Genomic DNA, 13541 nt, shown 5'->3' with positions numbered 1-13541 from the left:
TGTCTTTCTCTGACTGACTTATTTTGCTTAGCATTAAACTGTAGCTTTATCCATGTTTTTGCAAATGGCAAGATTTCATTCTTTTCATAACTGAATAATATTCCATTACACATATTACATATGTGCAAACACATACACACACCACATCTTCTTTATCCATTCATCTATTGATGGACACTTGGGCTGCTGGCTGTTGTAAATAATGTTGTAATAAACATTGGAATGCATGTATCCCTTTGAATTAGTATTTCTGTATTTTGGGTCTAAATACCTTGTAGTGTGATTACTAGATTGTAGAGTAGTTCTATTTTTAACATTCTGAGGAGGCATCATATTGTTTTCCAGAGTAGCTGCACCAGTTTGCATTCCCAGCAACAGTGCAAGAGGGTTCCTTTCTCTCCACATCCTTGCCAACGCTTGTTTCTTGTGTTTTTAATTTTAGCCATTCTGACAGATGTGAGGTAATATTAGTAGTTTTGGTTTGCATTTCCCTGATTATGAGTGATGTTGTGCATCTTTTCGTGTATCTGTTGGCCATTTGTATGTCCCTTTGGTGACATGTCTGTTCATGTCTTCTGCCCATTTTCTAATTGGATTATTTGGTTTTGGGGTGTTGAGTTTTATAAGTTCTTTATATATTTTGGATACTAACCCTTTATCAGATCCGTCATTTGCAAATATCTTCTCCCATTCAGAAAGTTATTGTTTGGTTTTGTTGGTTGTTTCCTTCTTTGTGCAGAAGCTCTTTCTTTTGATGTAGTCTCAATAATGTATTTTTACTTTTGTTTCCCTTGCCTCAGGAAGCATATCTTGAAAAATATTGCTATGGCCAATGTCAGAGAAATTACCGTCTGTGCTATTTTTTAGGACTTTTATGGTTTCAGGCCTCACATTTAGGTCTTCAATCCATTTTGAATTTATTCTTGTGTATAGTGTAAGAAGATGGTCCATTTTCTTTCTTTTTCATGGTCCTTTCCTGTTTTCCCAACACCATTTGAAGAAGAGACTACTATCTTTTTCCTATTGGATATTCTTTCCTGATCTGTTGAAGATTAATTGACCATTTAAGTGTGCTTTCATTTCTGGATTTTCTATTCTGTTCCATTGATCCATGTGTCTATTTTTGTGCCAGTACCATACTGTTTTGATTACTATTCCTTTGTAATATAACTTGAAGTCTGGAATTGTGATGCCTCCAGTTTTGTTTTGTTTTGTTTTGTTTTTTACAAGATTGCTTTGGCTATTTGGGGTCTTTTGTGGTTCCATACAAATTTTAGGATTGTTTGTTTTAGTTCTGTGAAAAACGCAGTTGGTATTTTGATAGGGATTACATTAAATCTATAGATTGCTTTGGATAGTATAGACATTTTAACAATATTTGTTCTGTCAATCCGTGAGCATGGGATGTCTTTCCATTTGTTTGTGTCGTCTTCAATTTCTTTCATGAATGTTTTAAAATATAAGTCTTTCATGTCTTTGGTTAACTTTATTCTTAGGCATCTTACTATTTTTGTTGCGATCATAAATGGGATTTATTTCTTTATTTATCTCTCTGCTGCTTCATTATTAGTGTATAGAAACACAACTGATTTCTGTATGTTAATTTTGTATTCTGCAACTTTACTAAATTACCAGTTCTGGTAGTTTTTTGGAGGGGTCTTTAGAGTGTCTATGTATACTGTCGTGTCATCTGTAAATAGTGCAGGTTTTATTTCTTCGTTATCAATTAATACCTTTTCATTCTTTTTGTTGTCTGATTGCTGTGGCTAAGACTTCCAATACTATGTTGAGTAAAAGTGGTGAGGGTGGACATCCTTGTCTTATTCTTGATCATAGAGAAAAGGTCTCAGTTTTTCCCCATTGAGTATGATGTTCACTGTGGGATTTTCATATAAGGCTGTTATTATGTTATGTTCCCTCTAAACCTAGTTTGTTGAGACTTTTTATCATGAATGGATGTCGTACTTTGTAATGCTTTTTCTGCATCTATTGAAATGATCAGATTCTTCTTTTCCTTTCTCTTGTTGATATGATGTATCATGTTGATTGATTTGCAGATATTGAACTACCCTTGTATCTCAGGAATAAATCCTACTTGATTGTGGTATTTTTTAAAAATATACTGTTGGATTCAGTTTGGTAATATTTTGTTGAGGATTTTTGCATCTATGTGCATCAGAGATATTGGCATGTAGTTCTCCCCTCCGTCCCACCTCTCTCTCTCTCTGTTTTTTTTGTTTTTTGTTTTTTTTTTTGTGATGCCTTTATCTGGTTTTGGTATCAAAGTCATGCTGGCCTCATAGAATGAATTTGGAAGTTTTCCTTACCCCGCCCCCCCTTTTTTTTGAAATAGTTTGAGAAGAATAAGTATTAACCCTTTAAATGTTTGGTAGAATATGCCTGTGTAGCCACCTGGTTCTGGACTGTAATTGGTGGGAGTTTTTTTTATTACTTATTCAATTTCATTGCTGGTAATCAGTCTGTTCAAATTTTCTATTTCTTCCCACCTTGGGGAACTTTTGGTAAGTTATATATTTCTAGTAATCTATCCATTTCTTTTAGACTGTCCAATCTGTTGGCCTATAATTTTTCATAACATTGTAACATTCTCTTACAATTCTTTGTATTTCTGTGGTGTCGCTGTTATCTCTGCTCTTTCATTCATTTGTGTCCTCTCTCTCTCTCCTTTTTTTTTTTTTTTTTTTTTTGAGTCTGGCAAGAGGTTTGTCAACTTTATTGATCTTATAAAGAATCAGCTCCTGGTTTCATTGATGTGTTCTATTGGTTTTTTTAGTTCCTATATCATTTATATCTGCTCTAATCTTTGTTTCCTTCCTTCTGCTCATTATGCATTTTGTTTGTTGTTCTCTTTCTAGCTCTATGAGATGTAAATTTAGGTTGTTTATTTGAGATTTTTCTTGTTTCTTGAGGTAGGTCTGTATTGCTATAAACTTCTGTCTTAAAACTTCTTTTGCTACATCCTCAATATTTTTGGACCTGTATGTTTTCAATTCCATTTGTTTCCTTGTAAGTTTTTATTTCTTCTTTGATTTCTTGGTTGACCTATTCATTTTTCAGTAGCATGTTATTTAGTTTCCATATATTTTGCTTTTTCCATATTTTTTCTTATGGTTGATTTATAGTTTCATAACATTGTGGTCAGAAAAGATGTATAGGTATGTCTTTCTCTTTTTTTAATTTGTTGAGACTTGTTTTGTGATCTAATATGTGATCTATTCTGGAGAATGTTCCATGTGCACTTGAAAAGAATGTGTATGCTGATATTTTAGGGTGGAATGCTTTGAATATATCTGTTAAATCCATCTGGTCTGGTGTGTTATTCAAAGTCACTCTTTCCTTATTGATTTTCTTTGGATGATTTGTCAGTTGATATAGGTGGGGTATTAGAATCCCCTACTGTTATTGTATTACTATTGATTAGTTCCTTTATGTTTATTATTAACTGTTTTATGTATTGGATGCTTCCATGTTGGGTGCATACATATTTACAGTTGTTATATCTTCCTGTTGGATTGTTCCCTTTATGTTTATATAGGTCCTTCTTTGTCTCGTGTTACAGTCTTTGTTTTAAAATCTATTTTGTCTTACATACGTATTGCTAATTCAGATTTCTTATGACATGTATTTACATGATAAGTGTTTCTCCATCCTCTCACTTTCAATCTGCTGGTGTCTAGGTCTGAAAGGAGTCTTCTGTAGGTAGTATATAGATGGGTCTTTTTTTTTATCCACTCTGTCACTCTGTGTCTTTTGATTGGAGAATTTAGTCCATTCCCATTTAAAGTAGTTATTGATAAGGACACCTGGGTGGTTCAGTTGGTTAAGCGACCCACTTCAGCTCAGGTCATGACCTCACAGCTTGTGAGTTTGAGCCCCGCATCGGGGGCTCTGTGCTGACAGCTCAGAGCCTAGAGCCTGCTTCAGATTCTGTGTGTCCTGCTCTCTTTGTCCCTCCCCCACTAGTACTGTCTCTCTCTCCTCTCTCTCTCTCTCTCTCTCTCATAAACATTAAAAAATTAAAATAAAGCAGTTATTGTTAGATTCATATTTATTGCCATTTTGTTACTTTTTTGGGGTTGTTTTTGTAGTTTTTGCTCTGATTCTTTTATCTGGCTCTCTTTCATGGTTTGCTCATTTTCTTTAGTGATGTACTTGCTTCCTTTCTATTTATTCTTTGCATATCTACTACTGGTTTTTGATTTGGGGTTACCATTAGGTTTGTATATAACATTTTATGCATATAACAGTCCCTATTAAGTTGATGGTTCAGGTTGAACCCATTCTTTACTCCTCTCCCCTTTTACATCCTTTAATTTTTGAATTCCTTTACTGATTTTTACAGATGTGCTTATTTTCATACTCTCATTTATGGTCTTTCCTTTCCATCCAAAGAGTCCCCTTTAACATTTTTTAGGGTTGATTTAGTGGTCATGAACTCGTTAGTTTTTCTTTGTCTAAGAAACTCTTTATCCCCCCTTCTAGTCTGAATGACAGCCTTGCTGTATAGAATTTTCTTAGCTGCAGATTTTTTTCTTTCAGTGCTTTCAATATATCATGCCACTCCATTCTGAGCTGAAGTTTAAAAGATTGTGTATTTTGTATTTTTGGTTGTAATGTTCAATAAATGCCAATTAGGTTAAGGTGGTTGAGGATGGTGATCAAGTTTTCTCTGTCCTTACTGGGTTTTATTTTTTTTTAATGTTTATTTTTTGAGAGAGAAGGAGAGACAGAGTATGACCAGGGAAAGGGTAGAGAGAGAGGGAGACATAATCTGAAGCAGGCTCCAGGCTCTGAGCTGTCAGCACAGACCTGATGCGGGGCTTGAACTCATAAACCATGAGATCATGACCTGAGCTAAAGTCGAATGCTTAACTGACTGAGCCACCCAGGCGCCCCTATCCTTACTGGGTTTTAATATAGTTGTTCCATTCATTACTGAGAGAGGTGTGTTAAAATATCCAGCTATGATTTTGGATTTGTCTATTTCTCTGTTTAGTGTTTAGGAAGTATTTAGTCAGTGTTTTTTTCATTTATTTTGTAACTCTGTGTTCTGCCTACATGTTTAAGGATTGTTGTATCTTTTTAATGAACTGATACTTTTTATCATTGTCAAATATCTCTTCTTATCTCCAGTAACACTCCTTTTCTTGAAGTCTAGTTTGTCTGATAGTAACAGAGCCACACCAGCTTTTTTATGCTTATTGTTTGCCTGGTATATATTTTTCTTTTCCTTTGCCTATCTATATTTAAAATTCATCTCTTATAGACAATACATATTAGATCTTACTTGTTTATCCAGTCTGATAATTTCTGATATTTAACTGGAATGTTAAGTCCATTTATATTTCTGTAATTACTGGTATGATTGGGTCACAGCCCACATTGTCATTTCTTTTCCATTTATCCCATGTGTTCTTTGTTCCTTATTCCTCCTTTACTGCCTTCTTTTGGGTTAATCACATATTCTTTACTATTCCGTATAGTTTCTCTGATTGATTGATTGATTGATTTTAGTGGTTGCTCTAGAGATTATAATATGAATCCTTAATTCATTCTAGTTTACTAGAATTAATATGGTAGCCATTTATGTAAAATATAAGACCCATATGACATCATGATTCAATTTACCCACTCTTCTTATCCTTTGTGTTTTGTTGTCATTTATTTTACATCTATATCATTATAAACCCCAAAGTACAATGTAGTAATTTTCATACTAAGTAATCAGTCTTTAAAGAAATTAAGAAAGGAAACAAAAAAGGGGGTCATTTATATTTCCTTATTTGTTTTCATTTCCAGGGGTCTTCATTTCTTCCTGGAGATCTGAGTTTCTAGTTTGGTGTCACTTCCCTTTAGCTAGAAAAAGTTCCTTCATTATTTCTTGGAATGCAGTTCTGCTGGTGATGGATTCTCCTGGTTTTTATTTACTTGAAATTTATTTTATCTATGCTTTGGAAGATATTTTTATGGAGTATAAAAATTTGCGTTGACAATGTTTTTCTTCCAGCACTTTAAAGATGCTTGTGGTTCTTGTCTTGTGATCTCTACTGTTTCTGATGAGCAGTTAGTTGTAATTCCCCTCAGTGTAATGTATTATTTTTCAATGGCTACTTTTGAGATATTTCTCTGTCTAGATTTTAGCAGTTTGACTATGATGTTCATAGGGGTGGTTTTCTGTTAGATATTTCTTGTTTGGAGCTCACTGAATGTCTTGAATCGGTAAGGTTTAAATTTTTTTGTAATGAATCTGGGTTATTTGGGGCCATTATTTTTTTCTTTTTTAAAATTTTTTCTATTTTTTTATTACTTAAAAACAATTTTTTAATGTTTATTTTTGAGAGAGAGAGACAGAGCGTGAGTAGGGGAGGGGCAGAGAGAGAGGGAGACACAGAATCCGAAGCAGTCTCCATGCTCTGAGCTATTAGCACGGAGCCCGACACAGGGCTCAAGCTGAGGAACCATGAGATCATGACCTGAGCTGAAGTCGGGTGCTTAACCAACTGAGCCACCCAGGTGCCCCTGGCCATTATGTTTTCAAATAATCTTTCTGTCCCATTCTTTCTCTCCTTCTGGAACTCCATTTACATGTATGTTAAACTATCTAATGTTGTCCCACAGGTCACTAGAGCTTTGCTCCTTTTTGTCATTTTTTACTCTTTACTTCAGATTAGTTAACTTCTATGGATCTCTCCTCAAATTCACTAAACTTAATTTCTGCCTTCTCTAATATACTGTTAATCTCATCCAGACAGTTTTTCATTTCAGATACTGTATAATCAGTTCTAGGGTTCTATTGTTCCTTTTTGCATAGTTTTCACTTGTCTGCTGATATTTCTGTGTTCGGTAATTATGATGATCATTTACTTTATGTCCTTGAACATATTTATAATAATTGAAAATCCTTAACTACAAATTCCAATATCTGGGTCCTTCTGAGGTCTGTTTGTATTGACCACTTTTTTTCTTTAACTCAGGTCAGATTTTACTTTTCTTTGTATGTCTAGAAAAATTTGATTATATACTGGATGTTACAGATGATATGTTGAAGAACTTTAGATTCTGTTGTCTTCCTTTGAAATCCTTTGATGACTGTGATTTTTTTGTTTGTTTGTTCATTTGTTCTGTAGGGAGTTAAATAACTGGCTAGTAAACTTATACAGATTTGGTAAATTTTTTAAGGGACAGATTTGTTTCAGTTTTGTTTACAGTGTTAATGTCAGTCTTTTTAATTCAAGGATATAGTATTTGCTTCTAAAGTATAGCCCTTCCTGAATTTCTTTTTTTTTTAATGTTTTTAATTATTATTTATTTTTGAGAGAGAGAGAGATGGAGTGTGAGTGGGGGAGGGGCAGAGAGAGAGGGAGACACAGAATCTGAAGCAGGCTCCAGGCTCCGAGCTGTCAGCACAGAGCCGGACATGGGGCTCAAACTCATGAACTGTGAGATCATGATCTGAGCTAAAGTCGGATGCTTAACTGACTCAGCCACCCAGGTACCCTTCCTGAATTTCAATGGAAAGGTGATTACCAAGGCATTTACCATGTCCCTTTAAAGTGATGTGGCTCAAACCCCAAACTATTTCTCCTGTGGTGGCCAGCAGCTGAAATTTATATTCCGTTATAAATATTGCTTGTTGCTTTTTGGTGAACTCTTTGGAATCTGTCTCATGCAACCATATTCGGTATCAGCCAAGAACTGAAGAGAGTCTTTATCCAGATCTGGGGGGAAGCTGTCTTCTTACTTTCTTCCTAGGATTTTTCTCCCTCAATTTACAGTTATTCAGGTAGTCTCACATTCTGTCCTCTGACACCATCAGCTAAAATGTCTATGGTTTTATGCTTGACTTCTAGCCATTCCATGAAGACTGGGGAGGGTCTTTAGAAGAAAAGCTGTATAAATGTGTACTGTACCAGTTGTGGTTCTTCTTTTTAGAGTTGAATCTCCTCCAGTGTGCCCTGGTTTTTTATTGCTCTTCTGTGCATTCAAATAGTTTTATACATATATGTATACTTATATGTATAGATAAATATAGACAGAAGTGTCCAAGGACCAAGTCTTAGGGTACCCCAGAGTTTAGTATATTAGGAAGAAGAAGAGGGACTAGGGAAAAGGAGAAAAAGGGGAAAGGAGACTGGGAAAGAATGACCAATGTGGTAAGGTAGGGACAGCGGCCTGAATGGATTAAGTCCAGGAGAGAATGAAGTCTCCTCATGAACAGAGACAAGTTTCTAAGAGTTTTCCTCAAACACCGAGTAGTGTAATGGAGCAGAGAAGGGAGATGCGGGTGCAAGGAAAGTTGTTTTTAAAATGGGAGAAATTACAGTGTGCTTACTTGGTGATGTCAGTTGTCCCGGAAAAAAGTAAAAATTAAAATAATGCAGAGAGGAAAGTATCAATGATGTACTGATGAGAGAGAATGGTGGCTTTGGTTATGAAGGCAGAGTATTTTGGAACAGATTTAGGTGAGGTAGTGGGTTTGTTTGTGACACGTTGTGAATGTTGAAAGCAAGATCACCCACTCAGAGTGAAGAGAGAGGTTATGAAACAAAATTATCTATGAAAATGGGAAAAGTGAATTGACTAAGGTAATTTATTAGACACACCAAAAAACAAAACAAATTAATGTAAAAAGTCATGAATTTAAAATAAAATTTGTCAGCATGATTGTTTCCTTTTAATCACATTCAACTGCTAGGGAATGGGACAGAGTAGATGGTGAGTTTAGATTTAAGAATTGCAAGCACCTAGGTGGCTCAGTCAGTTAGGCATTTGACTTCAGCTCTTCTCATGGTCTCATGGTTGGTGAGTTCAGTTTGTGAATTCAAGCTCACAGCACAGAGTCTGCTTCTGATCCTCTATCTCCCTCTCTCTCTGCCCTTCCCCTCCCTCTCAAAAATAAACATTAATTAAAATATTTAAAATAAATGTTACAAAAAAGAATTTCCAGGTAAGTTTGGTGTCATTTATGTATGTCAGACCTTGGTATTTAGGCTGCTTAAGGATTGAAAGTGAGGCCACATGGGGGATAAATTTTCACCACAGTGAAAATGTGGGATCACACATTAGCAGTTCCAGTAGGTCAAATAGTTGTTAAAGTTGTAGAGACTTAGAGAGTGACCTAAAAAGATAGGAAGTGTTGGTTAGAGAATGCAATGCTTAAAATTCAGATTATGGATCTTGTATAGTTATTACTAATGTTACAGTGAAGAATATTCAAGTGATGTTACCTCAGGATGATTTTACTTAGTATTTCTTTTATGGGACTCTCTCAATTTAGCTCATCCAGATTTGAATTTTTAATTCCAAATTCTTTTCATTTAAATTCTGCTGCTCCATCAATGATTCATTCAAGAATTGTGTTCTCTGCTTTTTAAGTTAGCAACGATTGTAAAATTGATTTCAATTATTGTCTTTAATCTTGTTATTTTTAATACTTACATTTTTATACTCTATAGAGAATTTGACCCTATATGACCCTATATTTTATAAGCTAATCTAGGTAGGTTTTATTATTATTGCTACTCCCATTTTACAGTGGAGGAATCTCAAGTTCAGAGAGATTAAATGATTTGTTCAGTCTTTTCACTCCAAAGCCCAATGCTCTTTCCATTATATTGAATGGACTAATACCGTAAATCTAATCTAACATGTTAATGGATCTAGTAATTGGGGAGTGTCCCTCCCTAGAAAGAGGTCCCTCTGGAGATCCAATAATAGTCTAAAAGAGCTGCTCTGCTAATGAGGATTTTAGACTGCACAGCAGAACAGTGGAATAGGTGGGACTTTGAGAATTCTTTGAGTAATAAAGTAATAAAGGATAGGCAACTTCCTTTTCCTCTTACACTCAAAAGGACACAGAGCTCCTTTAACAAAAGTCACGTAAGAGTAAGTACAAGTCAGTATTGAAAGTCGAAGTCAATTATGATTAATTTATAAACATTTTTAATAACAAAGAGGATTTGAAAAGCCATCAAGTATGACTAAAAGCATGTTGGGAGTCATGAAATTAATACAAAATGAGGGAGAAAGTAAGAGATTTTGGAGTATTCTTCAATACAGAGAAATATACCCTACTTCTTTGACATTTTAGGTAAAGTTGGCATGTTCGATAATCTCTACTCATTCATTTTATACTAGGGAGGATCAACCCACAACTGGCCAGGTTAAGAGCATTTCCTTCATGTTGACTTGGAATTATGGTTGTAGAATAAGTTGATCAATTAACTCAAGCACATTTGTGGGAGAATAAAAGAGATTTGGCGTATATTTCTTTAAAGATATGTTGCCCAGATAATAAAGCTTATGAATAAGAGAAAGCTCTATCTTTAAATATGATTTTTATTGATCAGTTGATTACTTTTATCCCATTTCTTAGATATTTCTTTTTTAATGAGGATGAAATGTTAAATTAGTTGACAGTATTAAGAAAGCAGATAGATGATATTGAATTCAGATAGAACCTAAAAATAAGAATTTTTAATGTGATATTTATAAGTAAAAACATTAGCCACAAAGAACTTTATTATATTTAAAATTCTCAAGGGCCATCATTTCTTAACTTCTTTTAAAATTCTTTGTAAATATTGCCTCAAATCCGTTGGCTAGGTTTTTTAATAAAAGATGACAATTTATTAAAACAAGATTTTTATTTACTAGATAATGTGATATGAGGAAAAAAATATTGACCTGGTTTGCCAGTACTTTTCTAAGCAATTTTAATCAATTCATTTAACCTTTCTGGACCCTCATTGTTTCTTTATCTATAAAATGTGTTTTAGTAGATAAGCTCTAATATCTCTTATAAATTCTAAGTATGTCACCTTTGTTGTTGTTGTTGTCAATGGATTGAGTTCTTAAATTTTGAGATATCATATTACTAAAGCTGTTTCTTTCATCCCATAATTTTATAATCAGTGGTCTAACATTGTAGCCTTGGAGCACTTAGGTGGCTCAGTTGGTTAAGGGTCTGACTCTTGATTTCAGTTCAGGTCATGATCTTTCATTCGTGAGATCAAGCCCCACATTGGGCTCCATTCTGACAACACAGAGCCTACTTGGCTCTCTCTCTCTTTGTCCCTCCCCTGCTCCTAAGCTCTCCCTCCTTCAAAATAAATACGTAAACTTAAAAATAAATAAATAATACATACATACATACATACATACATACATACATACATACATTGTAGACTTAGTGATAGAAGTGGTGATAGCTATGAAAGGGAAGAGGTGAACCTGGAAAACCACTTTTCCTTAAGAATTTTCTTTGACTTAGAACATAGACCTTTTTGCCAGTGAAGATTTATTTCTAATTTGTAAAATGAAAAGACTTACTGGGGAACATGAAGGACTTTTCTTTTGGTCTTCCTTCTTCCATCAGTTTGAGTAGTATTTGAAAGGTATGTGAAAGAAATGTGATTATGTGAGAGAAAACATGACTATTTCTCATAGAGTGAAAATAGCATTTAGAACTCTTTAGGAATGGAAATAATTACTAGTTGAGAATGGTCATGAAATCAGAATTGGAATTATAAAGTCTCAATTGTGGCTCTTCATTTCATGAGATGGGTAAAAAAAGAGATACTTTGCCAGTATGCATAATAAGAAAGGTTACTTTAATATTGTGCAAAAAAATTTGGCTGAGACCTAATGTCATATTTCTCTTGAAATGTAAAACATGATTCCCAGAGTATGAAAAGAATTTATTTTTATATCTATGTGGGGAATTAGAGCTATATTTTTGGTTTTTTTTTCTTTACTACATAAGTAATGTATGTACACTGAAAAATTTTGGAAAGTGTTTAAACTTGGCATGATACCTTAAAATTATAAGAATTATAAGCAGATTTCTTTTACTAAAAGTAACCAGTTTTCCAATGCTAACATAGGAATTATAACTGAATGTGTCACAAAAGTGGATAAGTTAATAAAGCCTGTCTGTGGGTCCCTTAAAGAAAGATCTTTCAATGCTAGTATAACTTTATTAGCTTTTAAAAATCATCTATGTCTGACAATCTCAGCACTTAAAAATGAGGCTCATAAAAATAAACATTAAAAAAGTAAATAATCCATGCCCACCTCAATTTAAAATAATTTTATTTAATATCATATATATAACATCTGATGAAACATACAGCTGAAGAAGTGTGATATGCTATACATAATTTATGCTTCACCAAGTGTTTTATAATTGTTTTATCTAGGGCCCCAAAGGAGATCCAGGACTTTCCCCTGGTCAAGCTGTTCCTGGAAAAAAGGTAATTAGTTGCCCGTGGACTAAAATCATGCAGATATATTTCAGGCATTAAAAAAAATCATTTTTATCTTTCTTAAACATTTTTTAATGTTTATTTATTTATTTTGAGGGGTGGGGAGGACAGAGAGAGAAGGAAAGAGAATCCCCTTAACAGACCGAGCCATGCAGGCATTCCCAAAAATGTAGATTTTACTTGATATTAGACAGAGAAGAGAGAAAACTAGCAGATTTTAATGAAGGAAGAAATACTTAAAAAATAGATTATATCAGATTAATTTATCAGTTGAAATCCTAACATTAATTTTATTGAGTGTCTACTGTGGTTACCATTTTGCTACCTTCCAATTAGGGTAGGGTGGGGCGAAAAATTAGAGCAAGATATGGCCCAAATCTCAAAAACTTGCTGTTAAAAGGCATACACACAATAATACATAAATTACAATGCTATTTTGCACCTTTTTGAGAATAGTTCCATGTACTTTACCATTTTTAAGTACCACAGTAACTGCAAGAGAGGCAGTCATCATTATCTTGTTTTCCAGAATACAGAATTCATGGAAAGCCTGAGTGGCTGTCAGTTAAGTGTCTGACTCTTGGTTTTGGCTCAGGTCATGTTCTCACGGTTCCTGAGTTCAAGCCTCACATCAGCCTCCGCAGTAACCAGCACAGTGCAGAGCCTGCTTGGGATTCTCTCTCTCTCCCTTTCGCTCTGCCCTTCCCCTGCTCATTCTCTCTCTCTCTTTCTCTCTCTCTCTCTCTTTTCCGATAAGTAAATAAACTTAAAAAAAAAAAAAAGGAAAACAGAATTCATTGAATTTAAATGCATCATGAATAGTAAGTGGCGGAGTTAATGATATATTTGTCTGACTTGTAATCTAATATGCATTTCATTTTGTCATAATGCTGTCAAACACATATACATTGAAGTAAAAATATTTTAGTATTTTAAAGTAAAGATAGCAACAAAATCTTTATTAGGAGAAAGGTACTGTTTTCCAGTGAGGATGAATACAAATGGAGCCTTAGGAATACATCTGGGAAGCTTTGTTTAGACAAGCACTTGATGAATGTGATACAATTATGGGATGTTTTTGTTTTTGTGGTGTACATTCACAAACTTTTAAAATCCCTGAATAATTTTGATAGTTCCTGTGTTGAAATCTGATCTTTTAACTGGCTTACAGATAACTTTGTAAACTTAAAAAAAAAAAAAACCCATACCATTTTAAGGAACTTTGCAGATGTTATACTGACAAGTAAATCCTCA

The 13541-nt window shown here is 34.2% G+C and overlaps 1 protein-coding gene across 1 annotated transcript in view; it reads left to right on the top strand.

The window, feature by feature from the left end:
• COL24A1 (collagen type XXIV alpha 1 chain) overlaps positions 1–13541 on the top strand; it is a 385490-nt gene that overhangs the window by 25192 nt on the left and 346757 nt on the right. Inside the window, 1 exon segment of the mRNA XM_032594090.1 lies at positions 12222–12275. Coding sequence (XP_032449981.1) covers positions 12222–12275 — 54 coding nt within the window.

Source organism: Lynx canadensis, chromosome C1 (genome assembly GCF_007474595.2).
Source record: "Lynx canadensis isolate LIC74 chromosome C1, mLynCan4.pri.v2, whole genome shotgun sequence".
Taxonomy (NCBI): domain Eukaryota; kingdom Metazoa; phylum Chordata; class Mammalia; order Carnivora; family Felidae; genus Lynx; species Lynx canadensis.
Note: the sequence above shows the minus strand (reverse complement) of the source record. Positions and strands in the feature narration are given on the sequence as shown.